This window comes from Artemia sp. Qi Xiang Cuo, chromosome 5 (genome assembly GCF_049724085.1).
Source record: "Artemia sp. Qi Xiang Cuo chromosome 5, ASM4972408v1, whole genome shotgun sequence".
In the NCBI taxonomy this organism is placed as follows: Eukaryota; Metazoa; Arthropoda; class Branchiopoda; order Anostraca; family Artemiidae; genus Artemia; species Artemia sp. Qi Xiang Cuo.
Genome location: NC_142798.1, coordinates 2,235,175 through 2,249,114, shown reverse-complemented (window position 1 = coordinate 2,249,114; position 13,940 = coordinate 2,235,175). Strand labels below are relative to the sequence as shown.

The following is a 13,940-nucleotide window of genomic DNA, read 5'->3' as shown; positions in this document are numbered from 1 at the left end:
GCACCCAATCGACGCAATAATTGAACAGAGTCGGAGAGAGCATACACCCTTGTTTTACTCCGAACTCAACCAGGAATTCTTCAGTTTCTTCACCATAGACTCAAACTCGGCTCACTGACGCGTCATAGTATGCCTTCATCAGTTCAACAAACTTCAGCGGCATTCTTGTCAATCGCCTCCCAGGAGAATAGAAAATCTTATCAAGATTATGATTCTGTAAAACACAAAGAAGAAGGAGGAATTGAATTCACTCCAAAATTCCTAAATTTAATTGATGCTGCAGATTTGCCACCCCATGACTTAAAAATAAAGAAAAATACAATAGTTATGCTTATTTGTGACTTAGATATTTCAGAAGGGATGTGTAATGGGACCCGCCTTATTATGTAACAACATTATGTAACAACATAATGTAACAAGATTATGTATGTTACTGAATTATGTAACAACATAATGAAGGCGGATATAATAGCTGGGGAAAATCAGGAAACGAAGTTCATATTTCTCGAGTTACACTCGACTCCAGTAAAGGCCAACTTCGATGTAAGGTTCAACGACCTAATTTCAACTTCGACCATCATTTACAATGACAACACATAAATCGCAAGGCCAAACTTTCGAATTTTTTTGGGTATCAGATAATGACTCAAAAAAAAGAAAAAATACATTTGCAAAAACTTCTGTCGGACGTCTGATACTTTAGAGAGTTTGGATTGATACACGGTAAGAACAGGAATAACATACAGTTCACAGAGTGATGTATAATATATGACAGAGTGGTTTATTCCGTTATACCTGTTACGCCCTAAAAACCTATCGAGTAAGATCTACAAATGAATAACAAAAATGAAAACATAATGAATAAAGAAAGAAAAAATTAAAAAGAAAAAGACATCAATGACATGCCCAATGATAAAGGTTAATAAAAGAACGAAGAAGTAAATACCGTTTTAGCATCGAATTACAGAGAGCTTAATTGTAAATAGTGTAAACAACCAAAAAAGTGTTCCTTGTTTTTACTGGCTGAAATTTCAAACAAAAGACCCAATCAGGTTTCACTTCATGAAAGTCATCACTTAATATGATTTTAAGACCAATCAAGGTTTGATATGATTAAGTTATTTTTACCTCCGAAAATAAAGAATAATGTGACTGGCTGAAATGATCACAAAAATAAACCATTATATTTAAAGCATCCTTTTTCACAAGGAACTTTAGGACCGTAATTTCAGGTTTTTTTTTTTCCTTGGTCAAAGCTTTTGGTAACAAAAGTGTCCATAATTTGCGAATACCTACTTTTTCTTCTTTATGGATGGATAAATGGCTTCTATAGTCACGATATTTTGTAAATACTTCTCCACAGACTAAACAGCTAAAGGTAATATCACTTGAATTTCTACTGGGATTATTCAGCAGGCAAGTTCGAATAGTTGCAGGCCATTCCTACAAAAAAGGATGAGTAAGGTCCTTTTTGCGCTGTCATCTAACTTTTGTAAAGGTTTAACTGTTTTTGTAAGGGGCACAAATTATATTTGGGCGAAATTTTTTTCCTTGAAAAATAAAAATCGTTAAAGAAAAATAAGAACAAAACTGTCATATTTTGCAAGGAAAGATCTTTACAAAGACACAATACTAAAAAGGGAAAGGGAAAAGGGAAAGGGAAAAAAAACAGTAAAATCATCGTTCTGTTGTGATTTTTTTCATATTTGCAATATAAACAGTCAACAACAAAAAAATTGGAATTTTTATATATTTTCTAGAGGGCTGCAGCTCAAAATTTAGAGTTCAAAATTTCTAAGCATTTTTTTTTATCCTACAGATTTTAATTGATTTCAGTTAAGATTAATTTATCTTTATATTGATCATCTTGTCATAGTTCAAAGATTTTAAATTTATAATGAACAAAAGAAACAACAAAAGATAAAATACCGAAAAAATGAACAAAGCGAATGAAAAATGAACAAAACATGTTTTAAATTCCTCTGCAGAATAATTTCACTTTAGAAAAAAATATTTCTGACAGCTATTTGACCAAAATGTTACGACACTAGTTATTATACGATGTTTTGTTATATTATACTATATCAAATATATATATATATATATATATATATATATATATATATATATATATATATATATATATATATATATATATATATATATATATATATATATAATATATATATATCAATTTTTATTAGTAATTTAACTACATTATATTTTGCTACTGAAACGCCTAAGAGCATACCGGCCGACAGACATAAGAAGAAAACCTAAAACGCAGCACTTACCTTTTCTTCTTTTTTTTTTTTTTTTTTTTTTTTTTTTTTTTTTTTTTTTTTTTTTTTTTACTAAAAAAACAGTTTGCCCCCTTACACCAAAACACAAGTCGCCTTACCCCTTCCCCCCTCAAACAAAAGAAATCTTAATAATTCCACCTCTTTTTCTGATCTGTGAGATAAGCCAGGGTGTACTAAGGTACACATAAAATTTGTAATTTTTGACGAATCCCACTGACCCTGACTGCGAGCAATCTCTATAATGAAATATAGTGCTTGCCTCTAGGCAAAATAAAGGCGAAGTTGCTATTGTGACCATCCCATAAACAACTTACTGATCTGTCCTCCATTGACCAGGGAAACTTTTGTTCCCTGCTCTATAGCATCATGTCATATCGGCTCAGCTGTTGGGTGATCAATAGTCTGTTCTGCTACTGGCATGCTACATGTCACCGACACTCTCATTAATTTATAGTACATGTCTTGTTGTTGTTTGGGGTTTGACGCGTTCGACTAATAGGTCATACGCGTTCGTATCATTCGATTGTTCTGTGCCTTCTGTAATCACTAGCTTGGTGAGATGTCTTTATAAAAAAAAAAATAATATAATAGCCTAACGACAGCAACACATAACTCATAATTTAAAACAAAATTTAAGGGTTGCTGAACGTGAGGAGGAGTGTAAAATGAAGCTAGAAAACGGCAGCCAAACAAGGCTAGAAAATTAACTAATAAACAAAGAATCAAAATACAATTCCATTTTCTGAGCTAAACCTCTAATCTATTTCGAAATTATCTCCTCAGTCCAATATATCCCTAAAACAAACAAATAAAACATTTGAAACTTATAGTCTCTGCTTTAACATAGACATTACTGCAGACCTTATATAATATAGAGATCATAGAAAATTATTTTTAGAGCTTACTGATTATTAATTTTGATTATTAATCCAACATATATTGAACAATGATTAATACATAATAATTAACTGATATGTTTATGAATAAAAAATAAATAATAATATTGTCACTTTAAATTTTGTTGAAATAGCAACAATGGGCACTGGAAAATATACAGTTATTGAAACACATTTATAAAGAGATAACTACGATAATCAAAACACATTATTCCCTAATAAAAACCTCGGAAGTGCATCCAAAAAATAGGGGACTTGGAGCATAATTCCAGTTTTTAAATTTAATGTCTGACTTGTTTCTCAATTAAATACTTGATCAAGCAACTTACTAAGCAATTACTAGCTTAGCGATTACTAAGCAAGTTCAAGATAAATGCGGAAAGGACCGAACTCTGAAAACTTCTGTTGAGACTATCGTGAGTGAAATATACTCGTCAGTGTCGCTTGAGTTTAATCTCAAGCTAGAGCAACTGTTGGTATCAGTAAAGAATATCAAAGGACTGATTGAAAATTTAGAGAACCGTATTGCAAAATTAGAAGTGAAAATTGATGATTATGAGCAAGAAAAACAGCTTGGAACTCTAGTTTGTCATGGTATTAAACAGTAGCCGGGTGTTGGTTTGAAGTCGACCATTCTGAATATAGCCTTTCAAAAGCTGGGGCTTTCCGGTATCACTGATTGTGATTTTGCTATGGTTTACAGGTCGAAATTGAATAATCCAGGGTCGGCAAACGATTAAGTTGCACCAGTGTTCGTGAGATTTTCTACCTGTGAGACGGCCCGTAGAGTGTTTGCGAGTAAATCAAAATTGGCTGGTTCGAAAATCTTTTTGTCTGAGTCTCTAACCAAGCGCCGTCGCGATATCCTGAGTGCCGCGAGAGACAAGTTTGGCGTGAAAAATGTATGGTCAGATCGTGGCCAGGTTCTCGCAATGCTTCCGGGTGAGCGAGCTGCTCGTCGAATTAACTCGCTTTCAGATTGCGTTTAGTTTGTTGTTTATGAGTAGTTTGGTAGTGTTTATGTCGTCAAGATGTTCTATATTACTCTTTATTTATATTTTTATTTTGTTGTTTATTTTTTGATTTCTTATAAGTATAAATATCGCCCCGTTTGAGCGCGGAAAAGGGATGAATTATAGGATTCTTTTTTGCGTAAGTTGATATGAGTAGTAGTTTAAGTGGAAGATTGAGTGATTTGCAAAATAATCCGTTTAATGTTGATGATTATTTGTTGACGGAAATTGGAAATGATGGGTCGCAAATTAGTTTTCGTCCATCTCTTGATAGTAAATATCGTCAGTTATCAACTTTGGAGGAGTTAGGCCGGTCTGGATTTCATGCATGGCATTAATGGCATTATGTGAAACATTTTTGGGTCATGATACTGTTCTTTCGTCCTTTAATTGTACAGGTTATGAACTGATTGCTCGAAGTCGAACGTCAATGGGACGTGGAGGCCTGGCTTTCATTGTCCGACAGGATTTGAATTGGACAATTAGAAAGGATTCGGACATTTGGAAGGAGGGTAAGATAGAAACCCTTAGTATAGAAATTCAGTTTGAAAATCGAGCTTGTATTTTTACTGTTGTATATAAGCCACCATGTGCATCATTTGAAGAGTTTGCTGAAGGATTTGAATGTCTTGCTGCAAAGGTAAATAGATCTAGTCAAGAGTTTATATGTATGGGAGACTTTAATTTTGATTTGTTAAATGTACGTGGACCAAATTTGGATTTTTTGAGCCTGATGATGTCAAATGATTTATACCCGACCGTGAGCATTCCAACGAGAATCACGGATCATTCGGAAACGCTTATCGATAATGTGTTTGTGTCTTCAGCGATACTAAGTAAAGCGTACTGCTCTGTTGTTATAAGCCCAGCCTCCGATCATCTTCCGGTTGTATTGCATTTGAATTCTGAAGTGAAGAAACATAACAGAAAGAATAAAATACCAATGCGTGAACTGAAGCCAGTTAATCTGAAAAAATTTGAAGAACAAATTAGTGTTATTAACTGGGAAACAGTAGTGAATGAAGATCATCCGTCGAAAGCATTTGAAAAGTTTAACCAAATAGTGTCGAATGTTTATGATAGGACGTGTCCGCTTAAAGAAACAAACCCCAGAAAGAATAAACCAAGAAAACCATGGTGTGATAATGAGCTGCTTAATCTGTTTAATATGAGAAATCAGGCGTGTGAGGAGCAGCTGAATCATCCGCAGAATAATGAGCTCCATGTGATGTATAAAGACCTAAGGAATAGGGCAAATGCCCTAAGAAGGAAAAAAAGAAGGCATATTTTACAAATGTATTTGAAGAAAGTAAAGGTAACCCCAAAGCAACATGGCAAGTTGTGAATGATCTTCTAAAAGGTCCTATGAAGCCATCGGAGCCAAAAATTGTACTAAATAATAGGACCTTGGAAGAAACTGAGGAAATCTGCAACGCATTTGGACAATATTTCTCTGAAATTGGCTGCAAGATTCAAGAAGAAGCAAGGAGCTCCCATGTTGTCGAATCAAGCAGTTTTGTTGATGAGCGAGGAAGAGGTTTTGAAATGCATTTCCAGCCTTGTACTGAAGAGGAGGTACGCAAAATTGTTAGCACGATTAAGTCAAACAGTGCAGGAGTTGATGGAATGAGCCTTAGAACGCTCAAGTCGGTTGTGGTTTGTTTGCTTCCTGTCCTCGTATACCTTATCAATATTTCTATGGAAAAGGGGATGTTTCCGAATGCGCTTAAAATAGCTAAAGTTGTACCGTTGCACAAAGGTGGAGTCAAAACTGACATATCTAATTGGAGACCAATATCAATTCTCCCGATTTATTCAAAAATTTATGAAAAGATTGTTCATCACCGGCTTTATGAGTATCTGGTGAAAATTGGTGTTTTACACGATGGTCAATTTGGATTCCGGAAAGGACATTCGACGATGCAGGCAGTCCAGCATCTTCTGGAAAATATCAACTCAGCACTTGAGAATGGCGAGCAGTGCATGGGCGTGTTTATTGATTTTCGAAAAGCTTTCGACACTGTTGATTTTAAGATTTTACTAGAAAGGCTGTGTTATTTAGGCATAAAGGGTAGTGTTTTAAATTGGTTTGAATCGTATTTAAGTGAAAGGAAGCTACGAGTGACTTTGAGTAACAAATCTTCTCAGCCGTTTCCCATAAAGTGTGGTGTTCCACAGGGCTCAGTTCTTGGCCCTCTCCTGTACCTGATATTTGTAGACACAATGAGATTCTACATTCCCGGAGCTTCAGTTACTTCTTTTGCTGACGACACGGCTTTAGTGATTGCAGCAAAGTCGCTGCAAGAGCTCTTGTTCAAGGCTAATAAGGCGCTGGATGGCCTACATGAATTTGTTTGTGCTAGCCTACTTAGCGTCAATGCATCAAAAACTAATTTTATGATGTTTACAAGGACTGGTTCTGCTCCCACTCTCCCTGGTGTCATTATTTACAATGGCCTACCGCTATCACAAGTTGAAGAGATCCGATATCTGGGATTCATCCTGGATCGAAACTTGAGTTGGAGAAAACACTGCGACATTATAGCATGCAAGCTGGCGCGAGGCCTTGGAGTTCTGAACCGTTTTCAAAATTTTTTACCTTTAAAAATTCTGCTTTTATTGTATTTTTCCATAATAGCGCCTTATATAAATTATGGTTGTTTGATTTGGGCGAGTAATTTTAGTTGCAATTTTAGAAGAGTTCAAGTTCTGCAGAATAAGGCTATAAGGTTGATTGGAAGGTATGATCGTGGTGTTGATAGCACTGAATCACTTTTTAGAAAGTTTAAAATTTTAAAGGTTGGTGAAATAAGGGATTATCAAATTGGAGTATTTGTATTTCAGTGTCTGAATGGTTTTGCACCGGATTTTTTTATGAATATTTTTAAGCCTAATTCGTTTTATCACGATTATTCGACTAGGAGTGCGGATAGTCTTGCATCTGAGCCACGGAACACAACCAGAGCGAGTCAAGTGACCAGACACATGGGCCCGTCAGTTTGGAATTCGTTCCCAGATTCTGTTCGTCAAGCTGAAAGTGTGCCGCAACTTAAAACCCGTATTAAAAATCAATTCTTTTCAGGAATTTGGTAGTGTTAATGGTTCGAGAGAAGGCTTTTTTTTTTTTTTTTTTTTTTTTTTCTTTTTTTTTATATTTTGTGCCATTATATATTTATCATTATTTTCTGTTATTATTATTGTTTTCCCTTTTTTCATTTTAATTGGTTTGATGATTTGGCATGCATGATATCCAACCGGTCGCTTTTTCAAGCATCTTCTTGCTTTAGTGCGACTTGTTGTCACATTGTGTTGTTTTTTGTTAATAAAAATGTATGAACCTGAAAAAAAAAAATCCAATATTTTCTTCATAAAAAATTACACTTTTAAAAACTATTGTCTCTACTTCCTTTTAGATTAAAGAGAACTATTTTCAAAACTTAATAATTATCAGTATCGATAAAACGCTCATTGATTAAATTATTAATATTTATTACTTGAAAAAAAATATAGTGGAATTCCATCAATCCTGTTGATGAGGGTAATAACGGAGACTAGAGAACAAACACTTATTGATAAAAGATTATAAAAAAAATAAAGCTAACAATTAATAGCTAATTATACTACTACTACTAAGAGCTCAATTTAGCACCAAGCCACCTGATGCCAATAGAGCTGCACCAGCTTCTCCTCAGCCCCAATTAATTCAAAGCTTCAATCTTCACTCCCCTTTCATGGAGTTCTAATTTCCTTTAATTTCTTTCTTACATCTTCCCAGCCCATTCGGCGACCACGTCCTTTTCGTTTGACCCCAGATGGACGGCCGAAAAGCACCGTCAATATGTCATCATCCTTCATCCGTTAAACGTTACCTAGCCATTTTGACCAAGGCCTTATCCAGGGGAGTTTCAACCCCCCCCCCCTCCCGAAATGTTTGTTCGACTCGTAAAAATGTAACAAAAATACATATAAACAAATTTGTGATGCGTTTTTTTTTAAGTTTTTCTGTGCCACCCCCACCCCACCACCCCGAACAAAAATCTTGAATATGGCCCTGATCTTATTCTTAGATTATTCTTATGTTTATTCTTTGATTATTGAAACCTTATTCTTTGATTATACGACCAGTCAAACGAGCACCGAAGACTGTCCTTGGACAATTCCTTCGGGGAATATTTAATAATTTTTTTCTTGGCCTTTTCAAATGGCCACATTTCAGAGTCACATTTGACCACACTCATAAACGTGGCTTTCTATGTTCGAATCTCGGTTTCCAGACTTATCTTCTTATTTTTGGAACTTATTTCAACTGCAGAAAAGAAGCATGCCCCTTGGGTATTCTCCTTTTTACATTTTCACTGAATTCACCATCATTACTAACAATTCTATCCAAGTAATCAAATTTATCCGCTTTATCGATTTTCCTGTTACGTAAAATCACCAATTCACCCTTATTTATTCCCAATTTACAAGACGTAACATTCTTATTATTAATTTTCAAACGTACTCTTTCACTCTAACAGAAAACCATCAAAGATCACTCAGTTTTCACAAAAATGTCATCTAGGACACTTAATTCATCAGCATAATCTAAGTCTCGGACAGTTTTATCTTCCCAATTTGATTCTATTTTCTCCCGTGGCCTTTGCCATACTCTTTAGAAAAAGTGTATCAAAAGAGCCCATGTAACCAGGGATATCTGCATAACACCTCATTCCACACCAAATCAACTACTCACCTAACTTCCTACCTTAACCGCAGCAATATGATTCTTGTACATAGAACTAATCACATTAGTGTATTTATGATGAATGCTATACAAGGATAGAACATTCACTAAAGCTGTCCAGCTAAACTAAATGTCTGTTCACAATCTACAAAGCTTACAGTTAAAGGGGTCTCATGACAAGTGATGGCTCAGACACTTGTCAATTATTAATTTAGAGTGAAAAATAATAACAATAAAAAAACAGTTCATGGGAAAATTATTGTCTCTACTTCCTTAAAAAAACTTCAGAAAATAAAAATTATTTTCAACACTTACTGATCTTTAGTCATTGGATGTAACGCTTAATGATCAACTAATCAAAATTTATAAATTGATAAATAACAATCAATAAATAATATTGTTGCCTTCAATTTTGTTGATGAGTGCAATAATGGGGACTATAGAATACACACTTATAGATAAATAATCATAGAAGAATAAAACAAATAATTAATAACTAGCTATTCTTTGATGAAGAAATTATTGAAATTGGAAACTCGGAATGATTCCAGTTTCTGAGATAAATTTTCAAACTTGCTTCAAAATTATGTATTCGATCCAATTTCTCTTAAATAAATGAAATCTTTGATAATTATTGTGTCTACTTCCTCAGTAAATTTATAGATAACATCAATAACTACTAATTAATAATCACTCTTCTCTGACAAAAAACTCTATAATAACAAATAAAATTGGAGAGTCAAAATATTATTCCAGGCTCTAAGTCAATCTCCAAATCTATTTCTGAATTATCCACTTGATCCAGTATTTCCCTAACAAAAACAAAGAAGATACACGAAAATTATTGTCTCTATTTCCTTAGTAAAAATAGAGATGATAGAAAAAGATATTTGATACTTTTATTATTTCTGCCAACTGGAATTGTACACGTGTAACAAGGTTTTAATCTATTGCTGTAACGAAATCCTAAGCATGATACAGGCATCTTAAACCTCTTGTTTACGTCGGTTGATACAACACTCTCCCTTACTAAGGTAACACTTCACGGACCGTATTATTGTCAACAGGCCCAGGTCATTAATTATATCGCCAGCACAATAATAATAATATTAACTTTTTGCAGCAGCGCGTAGCGGAACAGCAGTGCGTTTTGGTGCTTCTGGGAGTTGTTAGAAGTAGCAGCTAAAACGAGAACGATTTCAAATTTATCCATAGGGTGACAAGGCTGTGTTTTTCCACAAAAACGCATTATTTCCTACATAGTAACGCGTCTTGCTTCCCTATAGACTGATGTGCGCTACAATTCAAAGTTTTCTAAAACTAGGCTCAGACGAAAAAAAAATAGAAAAGTAGCTGCGCTACAAATGCTAGGCTTAAGCTCATGCTGCTGCCTTTTTTTCGGAAAAACACAATTTCTTACAACACGCGCCATTTTCTCGACAATTCATGTTTTTTCTGTACCTTTGACCCATGTGGCGTCATTTCAGTCCCAATCAGTCTTGATTGGGACTTCATACTGTAAACACCTCTATTGGACATAGTCTGGATATAGTCTTATAATATAGTAAGACTCACTTGTGATTCCCTATGGACTTATATGAATTAACATCCTAATTTGGAAGGAAATTGATTTTGGACTTATTAACTAGTCGTATTACCAGAAAAATTGTATACTGAATATGATACGAACCAGAACTACTTATATCTGCCCTGGATGTGAGAGGCCGTGTGGGAAAGGTATGGCGATTCAGTCTCGAAATGCCTTTTATGGTTCCATCCCCCATGTGCTGGAACCACACCAGTATTACGGCAAGAAAATCCCCATTGGAAATGCAGCTCATTTGTTATGGCTGTTGTAAGTGAGCACCCTGAGGCTGATACTCCTGCATACGCTGTCGTTAACCCCAACAATATGTTTTTTCCGCCTTTGGAGAACCAACTCCTTCAAAATTGTCCCAAAAGTTGTGAGAGTTGCCTTTCAAAAGACAACTTAATATATATATATATATATATATATATATATATATATATATATATATATATATATATATATATATATATATATATATATATATACGCTACGAAAACTTTACGAAAAAGAACGTTGTTTTTTAAAGAAAAGTGAAGGCCATATTAAACTTAAGATCAGTAGAAATAGAAGCCTACAATAACTCAAACTCAAAACGACCAAAAATTATTATTCAAAAATAAAAAAGGAAAGGAGAATAATTAGTATGCATGTAACACTGCACATAAGTTTATATAAATGTATATATAGTGGGCTGTAATAATGCAAAAGGTAAATATAACTTTGGTTTAAGAATGGAAAGAAAGACAAAGAATGAACTTACAACGAAAATCAAGTTAAAAAAAAGTTCTGTTTGAATAATGCCATAACGCTATGACATTTGATTATGATATTTGGCGCTTCGCATTGATATTTCAGTCTTAAAAGTTTTATCTAATTTTTCTCAAAGGAAAATTACGTGGTGGGCATGAATGTAAACTTGCAGCAAAAATAAATATAGTCACTTCCACTTTTCACATATGTTTATTGATATTGGTTTGATTTTTATTGTCTGTAGTACTGAGGCGCTCATCAAGGAGATAATCAAACACAAGTTTGAAAAAATTTTGCCCCCTTGTTCAAAAAAAGAGATAATCAAATATTTAAACTACTAAACCTAAAATAATTACTTGTTAGTTTATTTTCCTTGACAGGTACGTCTCTCGATCGTAACTTACCTAATTAACGCAAGTTTGTATTAATTGATCTGGCATCTAACATAAGTTTACTACATCAACATATTTTGCAACCCCCCCCCTAAAAAAGTCCTGGATCCGCCCCTGAAACCATAACAGCTATTCCTCCAGTTATTAGAAGAAAAAAATCCTTATTTTCACAAATTTCACCAACCGCCCGTCCCCTTTTTTAGAAATCCAACATAGGCTAATCATTTAAGTCCACTGTATATAAATAATAGGTTAAGTTATAATTTGTATATAAATTAAGTCACAGCTTTGAGAATGGCCAACTATAAACGACTTGGCTGATTCGCCAAGTTTTTTTCTTCTTTAGAAATGACGAGTATTACTGTTTTGAACCATGTTTCGTTGATTGACGCACACATAAGGACCCGCTAATGCGTGAAGAAGTGGGAGGAACTTTTTGTTCGCACCGAGAATGAAGAGCCAGAAATCATATGCGGTAAACTTACTGCTAATTATATATACAGTGCTTACTACTCACAGAGTTTAGCTCAGGCCAGACCGTCTTTTCTGTTTGATATCTTATGGCATGCATTTAGAGATCCCTCTGCCCCTCCCAGATGATGAATTACAATGGATACACAAAATAACCAAATGGGATACTTACTCTGCCCTCCCCCTGAAGTTTGGTTGAGATCAAATAGCCCCACAAGCCAGATGATCTAGATGAGTAGATCATCTAGCTTGTCTGAGTATCTAGCTAGATGAGTAGTTCTGGGAACTACTGAGAACTTCTGAGTTCTCAGTAGGGGCCTCCCCCAGGCCACTCAGCGCGTCCCCAGGTGGCGGATAGGGGAACGCCCTACAGATATGTAGGGTACCTCATGGGTAGTGAAGCGTGGACCAAGGGGGGACCCAGTCTCTGGGGGTCTTGAAACATAGTTGGAGCATCCTCGTCTGGGGGCCTTAAATTCAGACGGAGGAGGAGGATGACTCCTCTAATGTGCACTGGGCAGGGCCCATCAGCGTAGGGATACGTCTTGTCAGTCACAAATCTTCCCCCAGCAATGGGTTAAATTGCTGGTTTTGCAGGACACCAAAAGGGCGCAATATCGGTAATAGATACAGTCGGCCTCAGCTAGGGACAGAGAGGAGTGGCTTACCGCTGTCCCGAAGCCAGCCAAGAAACCCCTTCTTTAACTTTAATGATGAATCTGAATAAGAGATCAAATATGAGAACCAGTGCTACAGCGTCCGGGGTAACCGACGACTCGACAACCGTGAATTGGGCGTATATATCTACGTTGACAACTCCAACCCTGGAGGCTATGGTTTCTCCAAAAATAACTATGTCAATAGGTACCCTCAACACTAGAACCCTCGCTAAACAAGGAAAAATAGACCTAATCCTAAGAGAGATAAAACGGTACAGCTGGGACGTTATCGGTCTCGCCGAAACCCATCTTCCAGTCACTGGAGAAGAGAAACATGGAGATGTTACCCTTCTACTTTCGGGACGTAATGATGGGAAACATCGCCAAGGTGTAGGTTTATAAAGCCAGAAAATCCTTAATCTCCGTAACCCCCTCACGGAACGGATCATCATGATCCGCCTGAAAGGTTCACCCACCAACCTCACAATTATCGAAGTATACGCTTCGGATTCCAGCAGAGACGACGAAGAGTCTGAAAACTTCTATCTCTAGCTTCAAAGTCTAGTTTATTCTGTCCCTAAAAAGGGCATAATCTTTGTCATTGGTGACTTCAACGCCATCGTTGGAAACAACTACACAGGACACGAAGATGTAATGGGAAAATTTGGACATGGAAAAATGAACAGAAGAGGAGAACGCCTTATCGAATTCTGCAGAGACAGCGGTTTAGTCATTACAAACACACTGTTCAAGCACAGATCTCGCCGTAAGACATCCTGAACCTCACCGGATGGAAAAACTAAAAACTTAATCGACTACATCCTCGTGTCTAGACGTTGGAAAACGTCTGTCCTAAGCACAGTCACGCTAGCTGGTGGAGACTTTGACAGCGACCACTCGCTTGTCATGTCTAGGTTACAAAACAAGGCTTAAAACAGTATCAAAGTTGCCTAAGAAAACCCCCAAATTTCGATTAGATCTACTGAAAGACGAGAACACACGTATGACCTATATCACCATTCTATCCGAAAAAATTTCGGAGCTCACGTCGAGCTCTCCACCTATCCTGTCTAAGGAAGATATTGACAACCTGGTGACTAGCAGCACAAATATCATATGTGATGTCGCTCATTCCACAC

The 13,940-nt window shown here is 35.9% G+C and overlaps 1 protein-coding gene across 1 annotated transcript in view; it reads right to left on the bottom strand.

The window, feature by feature from the left end:
* LOC148951712 (uncharacterized) overlaps window positions 1–13,940 on the bottom strand; it is a 142,043-nt gene that overhangs the window by 86,105 nt on the left and 41,998 nt on the right. The window contains exon 6 of the mRNA XM_089088651.1: window positions 1,297–1,443. Coding sequence (XP_088944777.1) covers window positions 1,297–1,443 — 147 coding nt within the window. The remainder of the gene's footprint in view (window positions 1–1,296; window positions 1,444–13,940) is intronic.